This window comes from Lepidochelys kempii, chromosome 1 (genome assembly GCF_965140285.1).
Source record: "Lepidochelys kempii isolate rLepKem1 chromosome 1, rLepKem1.hap1, whole genome shotgun sequence".
Lineage (NCBI taxonomy): Eukaryota > Metazoa > Chordata > Testudines > Cheloniidae > Lepidochelys > Lepidochelys kempii.
In genome coordinates, this window is record NC_136380.1 from 203,047,823 (window position 1) to 203,060,297 (window position 12,475).

At 45.0% G+C, this 12,475-nt stretch overlaps 1 protein-coding gene across 4 annotated transcripts in view; it reads right to left on the reverse strand.

Moving 5' to 3' along the window:
- The window catches only part of LSAMP (limbic system associated membrane protein), a 1,352,562-nt gene that overhangs the window by 433,489 nt on the left and 906,598 nt on the right, over positions 1 to 12,475 (reverse strand). For 2 of the 4 annotated variants that reach the window (XM_073308901.2, XM_078848314.1), the window contains exon 2: positions 8,682 to 8,760. In XM_073308901.2, the coding sequence (XP_073165002.1) occupies positions 8,682 to 8,760 (79 nt within the window). Of the gene's footprint in view, positions 1 to 8,681; positions 9,306 to 12,475 lie in introns of those variants that run through there. The other 2 variants (XM_073308909.2, XM_073308893.2) reach the window with 1 other exon arrangement.

Genomic DNA, 12,475 nt, shown 5'->3' on the forward strand with positions numbered 1-12,475 from the left:
TATGTTTATAATGTATATTCAAATGATACCTAATATTAATTAAATATTCATCAAATCCAGGAATTAAACAAATGCTTATGGTTGGATGTACATCAGCATGTGTCTGTGCATGTGAGTCTTTGCTGGTGGGGATGTGTGTCATTCTCCATGTGTCTCTCTAGGGGGTCCAGAAATTCAGAAGCCAGCCTATTACCTTACATTTACAACTGATACTGCTTGTCAGCTGTGTTTTTATCCAGTCAGCAGCACAGGAGCGAGGGCAAGAGAAAAGAGTGAACAGGGAATCCAATCAATGTAGCCAAAATCGGTTACTTCAAAGAAGAAGAAGAGGAGCTGAAGTGCTCAAGGATGATGGGCTGTGAGTGTCTGAGTCACGCAGCTCTTGCGGGCTCATCGGTTCTAGAAATGAAATGGCTGTGCAAGATGTTCCCGGGGAAGGGAAGATGATGGAGGAGAGGAGGGTGACACTCTAAATAGGTTGCCTTGGATGCAGGAGCTGCATGGATGGAGGAGCTGCAGCCATCAGAGGTTCCTTGACCTGCTGTCTGGAACAATAATGCAGCTGAGAGCTCAACAGCCCAGATAAATCTGCTGGGCTGACCGACAGAACTGGAGGGGAACAGAGTCTGTCTGCGAAGTGGCAGGGGGCTGCAGAAGGAACGTCTCCATTTAATAAGCAAACTACAGGCTAATGGAATAGCAGATGAAAATACTGAGGGAGCCTGAGCATTCCAACCCCACCTTCTCCACCCAAACCCCGACCCTAGGCACTTAAAACCTTCCCATCCGTCTAACTGCAAGAATTGCTAATAAACCCATCTGCTCTGAGATGCCTAACAGACACCCACCAGGTTGCATCTCCCCCAAGCCTCCTGCTATTGGGACATGGGGATTCAAATCACTCCCTAATGTCAGGCACCAATAAACTACCAAGCTAGCTGACTCTGAGTTCTATCAACTGACCCAAGCCCTTCTGTAACATTTGCCAGAGCTGAGCGAATAATTCGCAGGGAACAATCACTCAGTGAACTCGGCTTCCTTTTGTGCTTGTCCACCAATGGGCAGATGGTGATTTTCTCAAATTGATTCGCTATCTGAATTCACTCAGTGAGTTGATTTTGTTTTGTTTTGTTGTTATTGTTTTGCAAGGGCTTAAATTCACAAACACTTTGCTTAGCTGAGATTGGTGAAATAAGTCATATGCTTTTGTTTCTGTCCCCTGACTGGAGGAGTGTAATAACTCTTAAAGGGCCTGATCCCTGTACCACTGAATCAATGGAAAGATTCCCACTGATTTCATTGGACTTGGGATCAGGCTCATTGTCTGGAGAAGGGTGTGAAGAAGTGCCTGGAGCTTTGTTACTGTCCTGATAAAGGAGCAGTTTAGGAAGAGGGAACAGATAAGGATTTTAGAACATTTTAACCTTTCTTTTTCTGTCCTGAATAGACCTTGCCTGAGATATCATTCCTAGAAAAATAAGGCTGCTGTAAGATTGATTGGCTGGGTATAGAATTTAAAGGTAATTTTCTCTTGTCACATTCACATAAAGTAATGTGGTTCAAGGTGCAATCAGATTCACATCTGGCTTGTTTAACTGCCTTTGCAATGGTGTCTGGTGAGGGGTTACGGGAAACATCATCTCCCACTGCTTCCCCAAGCGATGTCCCACATAAAATATATCAGGTGCATTGCATTCACTAGCCCGTGTCATGAACAGTCACTGACACGAAGTAATTACATATGTGCGTGTGTGAGAATGTGTGTGCATAATACACACATACACACACACACAGTCCCAGCTGCAGAGGGTGCAGTCAGATTCTCATTTGCTCATCTTCTGGTCTGTTTAAAATTTGCTTTCCATGAACATCAGGACAAGTAAAACTCAGCTGCTGAAATATTCCCAGGGAGGAAAAAACATGCTCTCACACAAAAGCAGCACAGCTGCAGCCAAAGTGAATCCATTTTTAAATTCAAGAAAATATTCATGGACCATTTTTTCTGCTCTTTGCCTAAGCTTTAACATTTGGAGTATGGCACCGAAGCACAGGCTGTGTGTTACAGGCACAGTATGTCACTGACTAGTCCCCCTTGCTTTGAGTTCTACATTCACACTGTATCACTGAGGAGCCATGGTCCCCTAGCTTTGAGTCATATATTTATGGTATACCACTGCACAGTTACTGTCTCCTCGCCCTGCGTTATAGCCACAGCAAACGAATGAAGCAGCAACCATCATTATGTTTTACATACATCACATTCTTATGTAACAAAGGCATTGCTCTTCTGCACAGCTGAAGGCAAAAGCAATGGCAAATAAGAAAAGCCCTTGTTTTTAAGCTGCTCTAGGGTATCAGACCTCCTGCTTCTCTTGTGACTTCTCCCTCCAATCCTCCCTTTCTTCTCTTGCCCCCTTCATTGGTTTCTTTCCCTGAGCTTCCTAAGCCAGCTCACACAAGCAAGGAAATATGCTACAGCATGGGAGGGAGATTCAGTTGAAGCTCTAAGACAAGAGTGGAGTGCACTGCCTCTTCCTCAACCATAAATACAGCTGAGACTACGACTGGGTAATTGGCTAAGTGCCTTGTCAGTTTAATAACAGAGAAAGAGATGGGGGTGGCAGGGAAGGGGGAGAGATTGGTATTTACTATTCAAAGCCGTGGATGCTGCCTGCCAGTGGATTTCAACGTGGGTTTTGTTTGCTCCAAGAGGAAAGAAAGTGAATGGACACAGAGTTCTGAACTGGGGTCTCCCTTGCCCGGCTCTCACACAAGAGTGGAAGAGCAGAGCAGGAGAGAGGGAGTTGGAAAAGAACAGGACTAACATAGACGCCATGCAGTTGTATTGGAGTCCCTGGTTAGACTGTAGTTGTGCTCCCCAACAGTTAAACACTGACATATCCTAGGCTAAAGTACCATCTCTGATACATAATGAGGCTCAGCAGAATCATGCATTAACACCATCACGGAGAGTTGTGGAACCAGGGCTTCCAACATGGCTGCCTTGTAGTGTAGATGTGGACCTCGGAAACAGGACTGATGGGAATTGTCACACTGCAAAGGGACTCCACCCAAAGATGTCTTCTCTCTCATGTTCACCAGCTGGGGGGTGACTTCTGGGTATAGAGTTTAAAGGTAATTTTCTCTTGTCACATTCACAGAAAGACATGTGGTTCAAGGAGCGATCAGATTCACAGGTTTAATATAAAGTTAACCCTACCCACTCTCACTGAGCCGCTACAGAAAAGAAAAAAAAACACATTATATATCTTGATACTGCTGGGGAAACTGAGGCACAGAGCGGGGACGTGAAATACCGAGAGTCGCAGAGTGTATTACATCAGTGGCAAAGCCAGGAATACAGACCAAGCAGTTCTAGTTTTTCCTCTCCAGCTCTGCCCACTAATCAGCACTGTCTCTCAGACAATACTAATGGCAACATTAATAAGCATACGTGCACTCACCCAAGTACACACACAATCCCATTCACAAATGGAGACGAGCAAACACAGCCCATTTTAAATAGGCACATGTACACAGATATATACTGTACACACAAATGCACGCAGGCGCTGAAATATAGAAACACTTTAGAATGTCACACAAATGTACTATTTAAAAGCATAAGTGGAATTCAACCATAGCTTAAATGGGTGTAACTCCATTGATTTCAGTGGATCTATGCCTTCAGAGCCAGGGCTAAATGTATCCCCTTTGCTACAGTTTGCACAGTGCCTAGCACAAAGGAGCTCTTGTCCACGTCTGGGGCTTCTAGGCGCCACTGTGAAAATAATATAGTATATTGGTGACACAGATTATTTTGAAATAGTTGTTTTCTGGGGAGAGGTGAAATGTACCTTTATTAGTTATTATTACTTACCAAAAAACCCAGACATGTGAGATGCGCCTCAAGCATGGATCAGATTTAGCTGAAAATCACACTTGCGTGTCTCATATCAGAGGACAGTAAACACAAAAACTAAATAAACTTCTGACTTCATCTTTGTGGCCTCCTATTGCCCTTACTCATAGGGAGCATGAGGCTTTGCAAATCTGAGTGAATTTTGATGGACAGGCAAAGGCAAGGCACCCAGAATAGGAATGCCTAAATTAATTCCAGGACCAAACCCACCGAAGCCAATCCAGTTACAACAGATGTGAGTGGGCGTTGTCACTCTATCAGAACCAGCCCCCTATGTATCTGGGTTTAAAACACAGTATATTCAATACATACTTGAAAACATTATAGTTAGAAACCATAGCTCCCAGTAACTTCAATTTAATTCAAGGCAAGGGGAGCAGAAGAGATATGGGCTCAGAGACACTCCAGGTAACTCGTACTGCTATATAAATTTTAATGCCAACTAAGCAGGAAAACATATGGCATTTAGCTGCAAACTGAAGTGCATGTGAAGACCCAGGGGAGGAGGTTAAAGCAACAGTCTGACGCAGTCTCTCCTCCTCCACTTTCTTGAACATAAGTTATATGTATAAACACCATATGTATATCAATACAACTTCCTTTTCATATTCCCCATTGAAGCCTTGTTTGTGATCTGTTACACCCCAGTTTCTGGGCAAATACATATTTCACGATGGCCCCTGCCACCACTGGGCATATATATTTTGTGAGCCCTCTAGCCTCCAGAAAAGTACATCTTGTGATTCTCCTGATCACCAGGCATACATTTTGTGACACCAGCTGCTGCCATGCCTATATATTTTGCAGCATCCCTCCATCCCTGTGTGCACACACGTACATAAACACACACACACACACACACACACCAAGAAGAAAAGGAGTACTTGTGGCACCTTAGAGACTAACCAATTTATTTGAGCATGAGCTTTCGTGAGCTTTTTGCGAATACAGACTAACACGGCTGTTCCTCTGAAACACACACACCACAAACCCTTATATACCTGTATACACACATACACAGTAGTCATATTGTAGTAAAGATACACACAAAATATTAGCAGAAGTATAGTTTGTTCTTCTGCAACAGATCCTGATATGCTTATCTCTCTCTGTTTGCCCACTCTACCTGACACCAAGGCCTTGTAAAAACTAGAGAGGAAGATGACCTGATAGGTCTTCCAGCCAATTCCCTGCCAAAGCAAATCAAGACATACTAATGAAAACTCTGGTCTGTTGCATTTTTTTGGCTGATTGTATTAACTGGTTGAGAGGCAATGTGGTACAGTAGATAGGACCCCAGAGAGAATTTTATTCCACGACTGGTTGTGTGACCCTGGGGAAGTCACTTCACCTCTTTGTGTGCCTCTATTTCACCTCCCATCCTATATCTGTGTTATCTAAAAGATTAAAAACTCTATGGAACAGGGATTGTCTCTTACTCTACACAGCACCTTGGATTCCTGAAGTGCTGCCATAATACAAATAATAATAATGATTATGATTTTACTGTCAGGACTATATTAATATGCTACTTTACACCACTGAATAGATCTATAGTCATTTCTAGCAAAGAGCTCAGCTCAATGCTTCCTGTTATAAATCATATGCTAATTCTACCTGTAATCTAAACAGCTTTTACTTTTCTTTTTTCCAGATTGCATAGAACATAAACTTTGTTTTGATGCCATGTTAGTGTTCTGCTTGAGGGGCTTTATCCATAAGCATTGCTGCAAATGCAGGATATCAATAACATATCTTAAGGCCAAAAACGTGGAGTTTGAGTAAACTGCTTATATTACAGGATCACATATACAGCACTGTAATTATTGCTGGAAATGTGATTGTAGCTGCTCTTTTGACACACATATAACTTTCAGAAATCAACTGCCCTTTGGGCTGAAATTTCCAATATCCATAATCACACTAAACTTGAGTATTTTTTTTAAACATTTGGTCAAATTGGAAATTGGCCATTTATTCAGAAGTTGGATCAAATTTTGTATTTTTCAGTAATAAGAAAAAAAAATCAGATTTTGATTTATGTGCTTGGAAACACTCGAGAATAGTGGGCTTGATTCTGCAGTCTGCTAGGTCCTGATCCTCCAAGCAACTGAACATCTTCTGGGAGGTGTTTAGGAGCCTAATCTCTCTGTGAAGTCACTGGGAGTCAAAGGCACATAGTACCACCTCAATGGTACTCAGGAATCAGCTTTTGAGACTGGTGTAAATTGGGAGTACTTCTGGGGACCTGACTGGACTTCTCTGCTGTAACTGAGCATAATTCACCCAATGGAGTTAGACCAGGGGTGAACTTGGCCAATTTTGTGTTCAGCTGATGACGTGATGGGCATTAGAAAAATGACTAAGGGTTAAGTTCACCCCTGTGCAGGAGGCCAGCACGAGGTTTGGGTAACTCTTCTACTCTTGTTATCATTGGTGGAGCTGCACCAGAAAGAGTATTATGATGAGAGCATTTTAAATTAATGGTAGTGTAGACAAGGCCACAGGCACACCGGCAATGGAAGGATCTCTTGAAATGAGACGCTTCATGCAGAAGTGGGGAGGAGACAGTGGGGGGAAGCAACAAATAGGTCCTTGGTGTAATTCTGGGAGGATGAAATGTCATCCCAGATCACACAGACACTTAAGACCACTGGAAAGGATGCTTTTTACCATCCCAACCCCAAGTGGCAGCCCTGGTTCCTAACCAATCAAGTTTTCCCCATTCCTCTCAGGCATGGAGTGAAATGACATAAGGAAGGTGGTAGTAAGCCATCCCTAGTAGCATTGTTCATCTTAAGGAACCAACACCACACAGCCTGTCAGATCTCTTTAAAGAGCCAAGGAAGACTGGCTGAGGAAGCGAGCGCATGTATGCTGTCCACAATTACTTCTGACAGAGATCCATCAATCCAGGATCATCATCTTGCTTGGGGCAAGTAACAAAGCTTGGAGATACAGAGCTTGTGTGAGCGTGTAACTTACTGCACATCTGGCTCACACAGCTGGATCACTTTGAGTGTCTGGCACAACACTAGCAACCACACACTCCCTTCACACGCCTGAGACGCTCTCATACGTATCCTTATTCAGATCACACTGACAAACCCTCACGCATGGCAGTTACAAATACCACCTCAATGATACACACATTCTACTCCTCTGCAAATGCAGTTTTAATACAAAGCATCTCGATAAACTCCAGTGCTGCACGGTTAAGTGAGAAATAGAAATCCAATGACCAGGGTGGTCAAGTGAGCTTAAATAGCTTGGTTACTGCCATAGGTTCTAAGCACATCCAACAAACACTGTCCCCTGCTGCTCATCGAAAGTGGTGAGCGGTGGAATAAACCTGCATTAAAAAATTGCAGCATAGAAGTAGGGTGGGGAGTCCTGCTGAAAAGGGTTAATGAAATGTACGAATCCCCACAGAGTGGAAGGAGGGAAGAGGACTCTGGAGTCAGATGCAGCAATCATTGTTAGGTGTTTTCCATGTTGCGTCTAAACCCTTCCATCATGAACGCGAGGCGGATGAATTACTCTGCAAATCCTATTACTCCATGTGGATAAACCTTACATGCAAGTTAACGAGTCTGGAGAGCCAGGGAATGAAATCTGCTGAAAGGATAGTCCAGGATCAAAACAACCCAACACACAAGCAATGAGAGAAGGAAGGAACAAACACACACATACTCCCCCTTATTTCCTAACATCTTCCCTACACACATACTCCTCCATCACTAAAGGGAGAAATGCGGGGCACAGCAGATCATGTAGCAGGACACTTAGTGACATCTAGTAGGATTTATTTCAGAGGAAGAGCAAGAAACTTTGCTGCTGCAGTTAGCTTTGCTAGGGAATTGCTCCCTAGATGCTCCAGGGTTTGTGCACTATCAGCTACTCACACAGCTTACAGACTTATTTTAGATTGTGTCCAGTACTTTTACTGCCATAATATAAAGTGCGTGCATGCGCACACCCACACCCTTACTTTGTCCAGTAGGGGAAGTTACAGTAGGTAAGTTGGGTAAAAGTAGGATTTGAAAAGGAGCTTGTGGGAGATAGTTTATTTTATTTTAGTTATGTGGGACATTGGTTTGTTCAAAGCCCAGATAGCCTGGGAAAGACCGTTACAAAGCCTCCATAGGGATCAGTTAATCTTAGCTCTGCACAATACTAGAGAATCATCCTTCCCATGCAACAATACCCCCATGAGAACCATTAGTGCATGTATATACAGTATAGACCCATTTCCTTGGCTATGAAAGGCAGTCAATACAGTGACCAGAGACATAACTCAGACGGATCTCAGAGTTGGAACCCTCTTTATTTCGCCAGCTCTTAAAATGAGAAGCCCCAATGGATTAAACAAATAAGAGTCATACCTTCCAAAAGGAAGTTCTCATATCAGAGTTCTGGAAACACAGTGGATAAAGTTTTGCATAGGAGTAAAATGGAGTATCAAGAGAGCAGCTGAACATCTGGCAAGCTCAGCTGGACCCCTTTCAATTTATCCATTGATACTGCGGGGCCAGCAAAACACACACGTGCATGAGCGCTGTCTAGCATGAGCACATTTTCCTTTTCCCAATAAAATCCTTCTTCTCCGGGAGGGTGGTGGGGGCGGGGGTCAGAAGCTTTTGGGTGACATTAAGGTACAGAAATACACATGCACACAGCCCCAACGCTAACAGCAATCACTACTGCAGTTCAGGGGGTAAAACAACACACACAAAAAAAAGTTGGCAAAATGCCCTACCTGAGGATGGCCGTATCCCCCTGCCTCACGGTGATGTTATCGGTGCCTCGGGTAAAATCCAAGCTGCGGACTGGCAGCCCTGTAGGGAGAAGGCAAAGCAATCTCAGTAGGACCAACGGTAATTGTTTCCGATCAGGCTGAGCCCTTCCTCCCATGGTTGGGCTGGTTGAGTTTCAGTGTATGTACTTGTCTCTCTCTGCACGTGTATATGGCTAGATAGAGAGCTAGAGAGCTGTATTTGAAAACACAGTAAAAATAATGTACAACTCTGTCTCTGCTGGAGAACCCCAGGAAGAGGTGATTTTGCAGTCTCTTAGCTGCCACTTTCTCTCGGTCTTTTCAGTCTTGTGCTGACTTAGCTAAAATAATTTTTTCCAAAAAAAGTCTGACCAAAAGTCTCCAACAAAAAAGAAGGGGATGGGGTGCTTGGGGAAGAGATCAAAACAAAGCAAGAGGGAAAAAAAGCAGATGTAAAAAAATAATTAAACCTGTCTGGAGTGATGGTTAAAAAACGAAAATGAAAAAGAAGAGTCCTGTGTGCTTCCCCTCCGCGTGTGGATGCTCCTGCGAGTGGCTGTGCAGTCTCTGAGCGCTGAGCTCCCTTCCTAACCCACTTTCCCAGGCGGAGTGAGGCAAGGAGGGGAGGGAGGGAGGGAGCTTTACTCTTGAAACAGAAGCTCAGCACTACAGCAGGAGCACAAGGGGAAGGGGGGGAGGGGAGCCCTGAGCAGCAGCATCTCCTCACCCGCCACTTCTCCCCCTCCCACCCCAGCACACACCCCCCCATCCCCTGCCTCTCCACACAATTGCCCCCTTCAGCAGAAGCCAGCCCTGATCAAAGCCTGATGCTCCTTTAGGTTGTCACGACAACAGCTCCATCTGAGGCCTGGTCAATTCCTTCAGAGGAGGGACTTGGGTGCTTAGAAAGAGACCTAAGTTAGGGAAGTATGGGACTGGGCAGGAGGGGGGATAAAGGCGGCTGGAGAAAAGGGGGATGAGAATGGGAAAAAGTGAAGAAGAGGAGATTGGAAAGGAAAGATGAGCGAGAGGGTGGAGGGCATTGGAAAAAGGAGGATGGGGGAGGAGGCTGGAGAAGCATGGATAAAGAGAAAGAAGGCAGTAAGGATGGGAAGGGGGGATGAGAAAGGGAGCAGTGGGAAAGGGGGGGATAAGGGGAAGAAAGGAGTCTGGAACAGAGGGATGAGAAAGGAAGAGGGCAGGGAGCTGAAAAAGGAAGACAGAATGAAAGAGAGAGAGAGAGAGAGAGATGCTGGAAAGGGGGCAGGGAGAAAAGGAAGGGAGAAAGATACAGGGAATATTAAAAAGAAGGCTAGAAAGGGGGAGAAAGAACTTGGCAGTGTGGCCTGAAATCAGAAGCTAGTTGATTTAAAGGAACATTCTTGGCAACTGACTTTTCAGGCTAAATCTTGCTTTTTCCCCTTTCTCTTTCCCACACCAGATAAACAGTCCCCCCGCCCCCGGCCTTTGAGGGATGAACTGGAGACAATGCTTGTATTGAGTTGCCGGCAATGTGAATACTCAGTCTGTCCTCCCCGAATGTCAGCACTGGCAGCTGGGCCCTGATCCCTGCAGCAGCTTTGCCAACCCGAGGAACACTCCCTTAGCTCACATACTATCACCATCACAAGAGACAGGAGATTAAATTAATGGAGAGGAATAGCCGTATGTTTTACTGCTGATGCCTGCCTTCCTCCCTGCACAGAGGAGGGATGGAAAGAACTGCTCCTAGGGATGGCTGGCCAGTTCCGTTGCACATGTAACCCGCTCAGTGGCTAATGCACTGGGGTTGGGGGGGGCAGCGGCAATGGAGGGTGAAATTGAAGGGGTGATAAGAGGAAAGCAGGTGACCAAAGGGTCTGAAGAGCAGCCTGGCTGTCAGTTGCTGCCCCATTCAGTCCCATTGCCAGGGGAGGAGCAGTAATCGGTGCCCTGTATGTTTTCTGTTCCCAAGAGTCAGACTTCTGGATACTTACGGAGGACAAGGGGGACCCAAGGCCTAACTTTCCTGGCACTAGGGAATAAGGGCCTGGGCCCCTGACAGCGGATACAGCTTTGGCGGCAGCAGCAGCAGTGACTAGCTCTTTGTAGTTAAGCAAGGAGATGAGAGAGACTGAGAATTCCTCTGGGGGAACTTAAGGGAAATGGGACCAACAAGGGGAAGCTACAAGAAACCAAAGGGTTAAGCCAATACATTGAGAACTAATGCTCTCAAGCTGCTGCAGCAAGGGGCTGGCTCTACTAGGGCACTGCTGAGAGAAGGCCTAGACAACTGGACTCTCATCAAATCTTACCCTAGTCCGGCAAAAGACCTTGATGGTGCTGAAAAAGAACTCTCCAGAAAGCTTCAATTCAGAGGCTGCTACCCCAAGGCACTTCTGTGAGGAAGCTCACACTGCTGGTGTCCCAGCTGCCATGGGCAGAGCACTGCCGCAAGGAAGCTTACCCAGCCGGCATTGACCTGGGCATGGTTGTGAGGATGCTTACTGTTGTGGTGAGAGCAGGCACAGTAATGAAGTTGACTATAGTGGAATTGATTGCTTCGCGCCAAGAAGCCAGGAGTGTGATATACCCCCCCACCCTTTTTTTTTTAAACAGGGTCTCCCATATGCATTTCATTTACATTTAATAAGCGCTATTGTATGTCAATTAAATGCCAGTGGAGTAAGGAAAACATATTTGCTGAAGATTAACAATTATGCAAAGTGAGGAGCATCTGCCACACAATGCTAACGCTCACTAAATATTTCCTTTTCTCAGTGTATTTACCTAGACAAAAATATCTATTCCATTAAATCTAAATTTAATGCCTAGTTAAATATATTTAGGGTGCACTTCATGGAGAGTGGCATCAATATGGTTTATAGAGAGAATGATGGAGGGGGCATCAGTAAAAGCGAAGGAAATAAATCATTCTCAGGGCTCACGTGACATCCCAAATCCCCATAGATTAAAAATTGAGAGGAGAGGGGGCCCCCCACCATGGACAGAGAGAGAACCAAGACCATCCAAAGGTTCTGGTCACCTCAGGGACTCTGAGAGCGGAAGTCAAATCCCCTTGCAACCCCCAACCTCTCCCCGGAGACGGAACTGCATGGGCAATAATGGAGGAGGACTGCAGGGAGAGACCAGTTCCCCCGAAATGAAACTGCAAGGGAAAGAGTGACTGGGAACTCTCATTTTCCCATGTATTTATATAGTGCCTACCTCAACTGCCCCAGTCCTGATTGGGGCCTCTGGGCAATACCATCATGTAACTATTTAATAATCATCATAATAAACTGCAAGATGGGGACGAAATTCACTCCAGGGTCTCAAACTCTGAAACATGTAATCCCTCAAGGCTGGTCAGTTTTATTCATTATTATAGGTAAATGGATGCAAGAGAGAGGGACAGAAACAACCAAACAACCTGGAACCATACATAAAAAATCTCAGAGAGAGCCTCATGATTAAAATATATCACAGTCATTTTCTTTTCCCAATAGAAATACTCTCTGGATCCATCTCCCCCTGCTGGAAGCAGATAAAGAAACAATACAAAATCTTGAGGGAAATTTCATACAATCAGTGCACAGACACCACAAATCTGCCTTAGCATCTTTTAAAACTATTTCCTAGCACTTATGAAAGGTGCAGGATTCACAGTCCCAGACTCCAAAATTTTGTCAGCTTACAGTACAGGTATGGCACAGGCAGGGCAGGGCCGCTTCTCTCACACTATTCCTGCCAATGCCCTCAACAGTGATCCGGCAGGACCATTGCTTGGGCCTGGT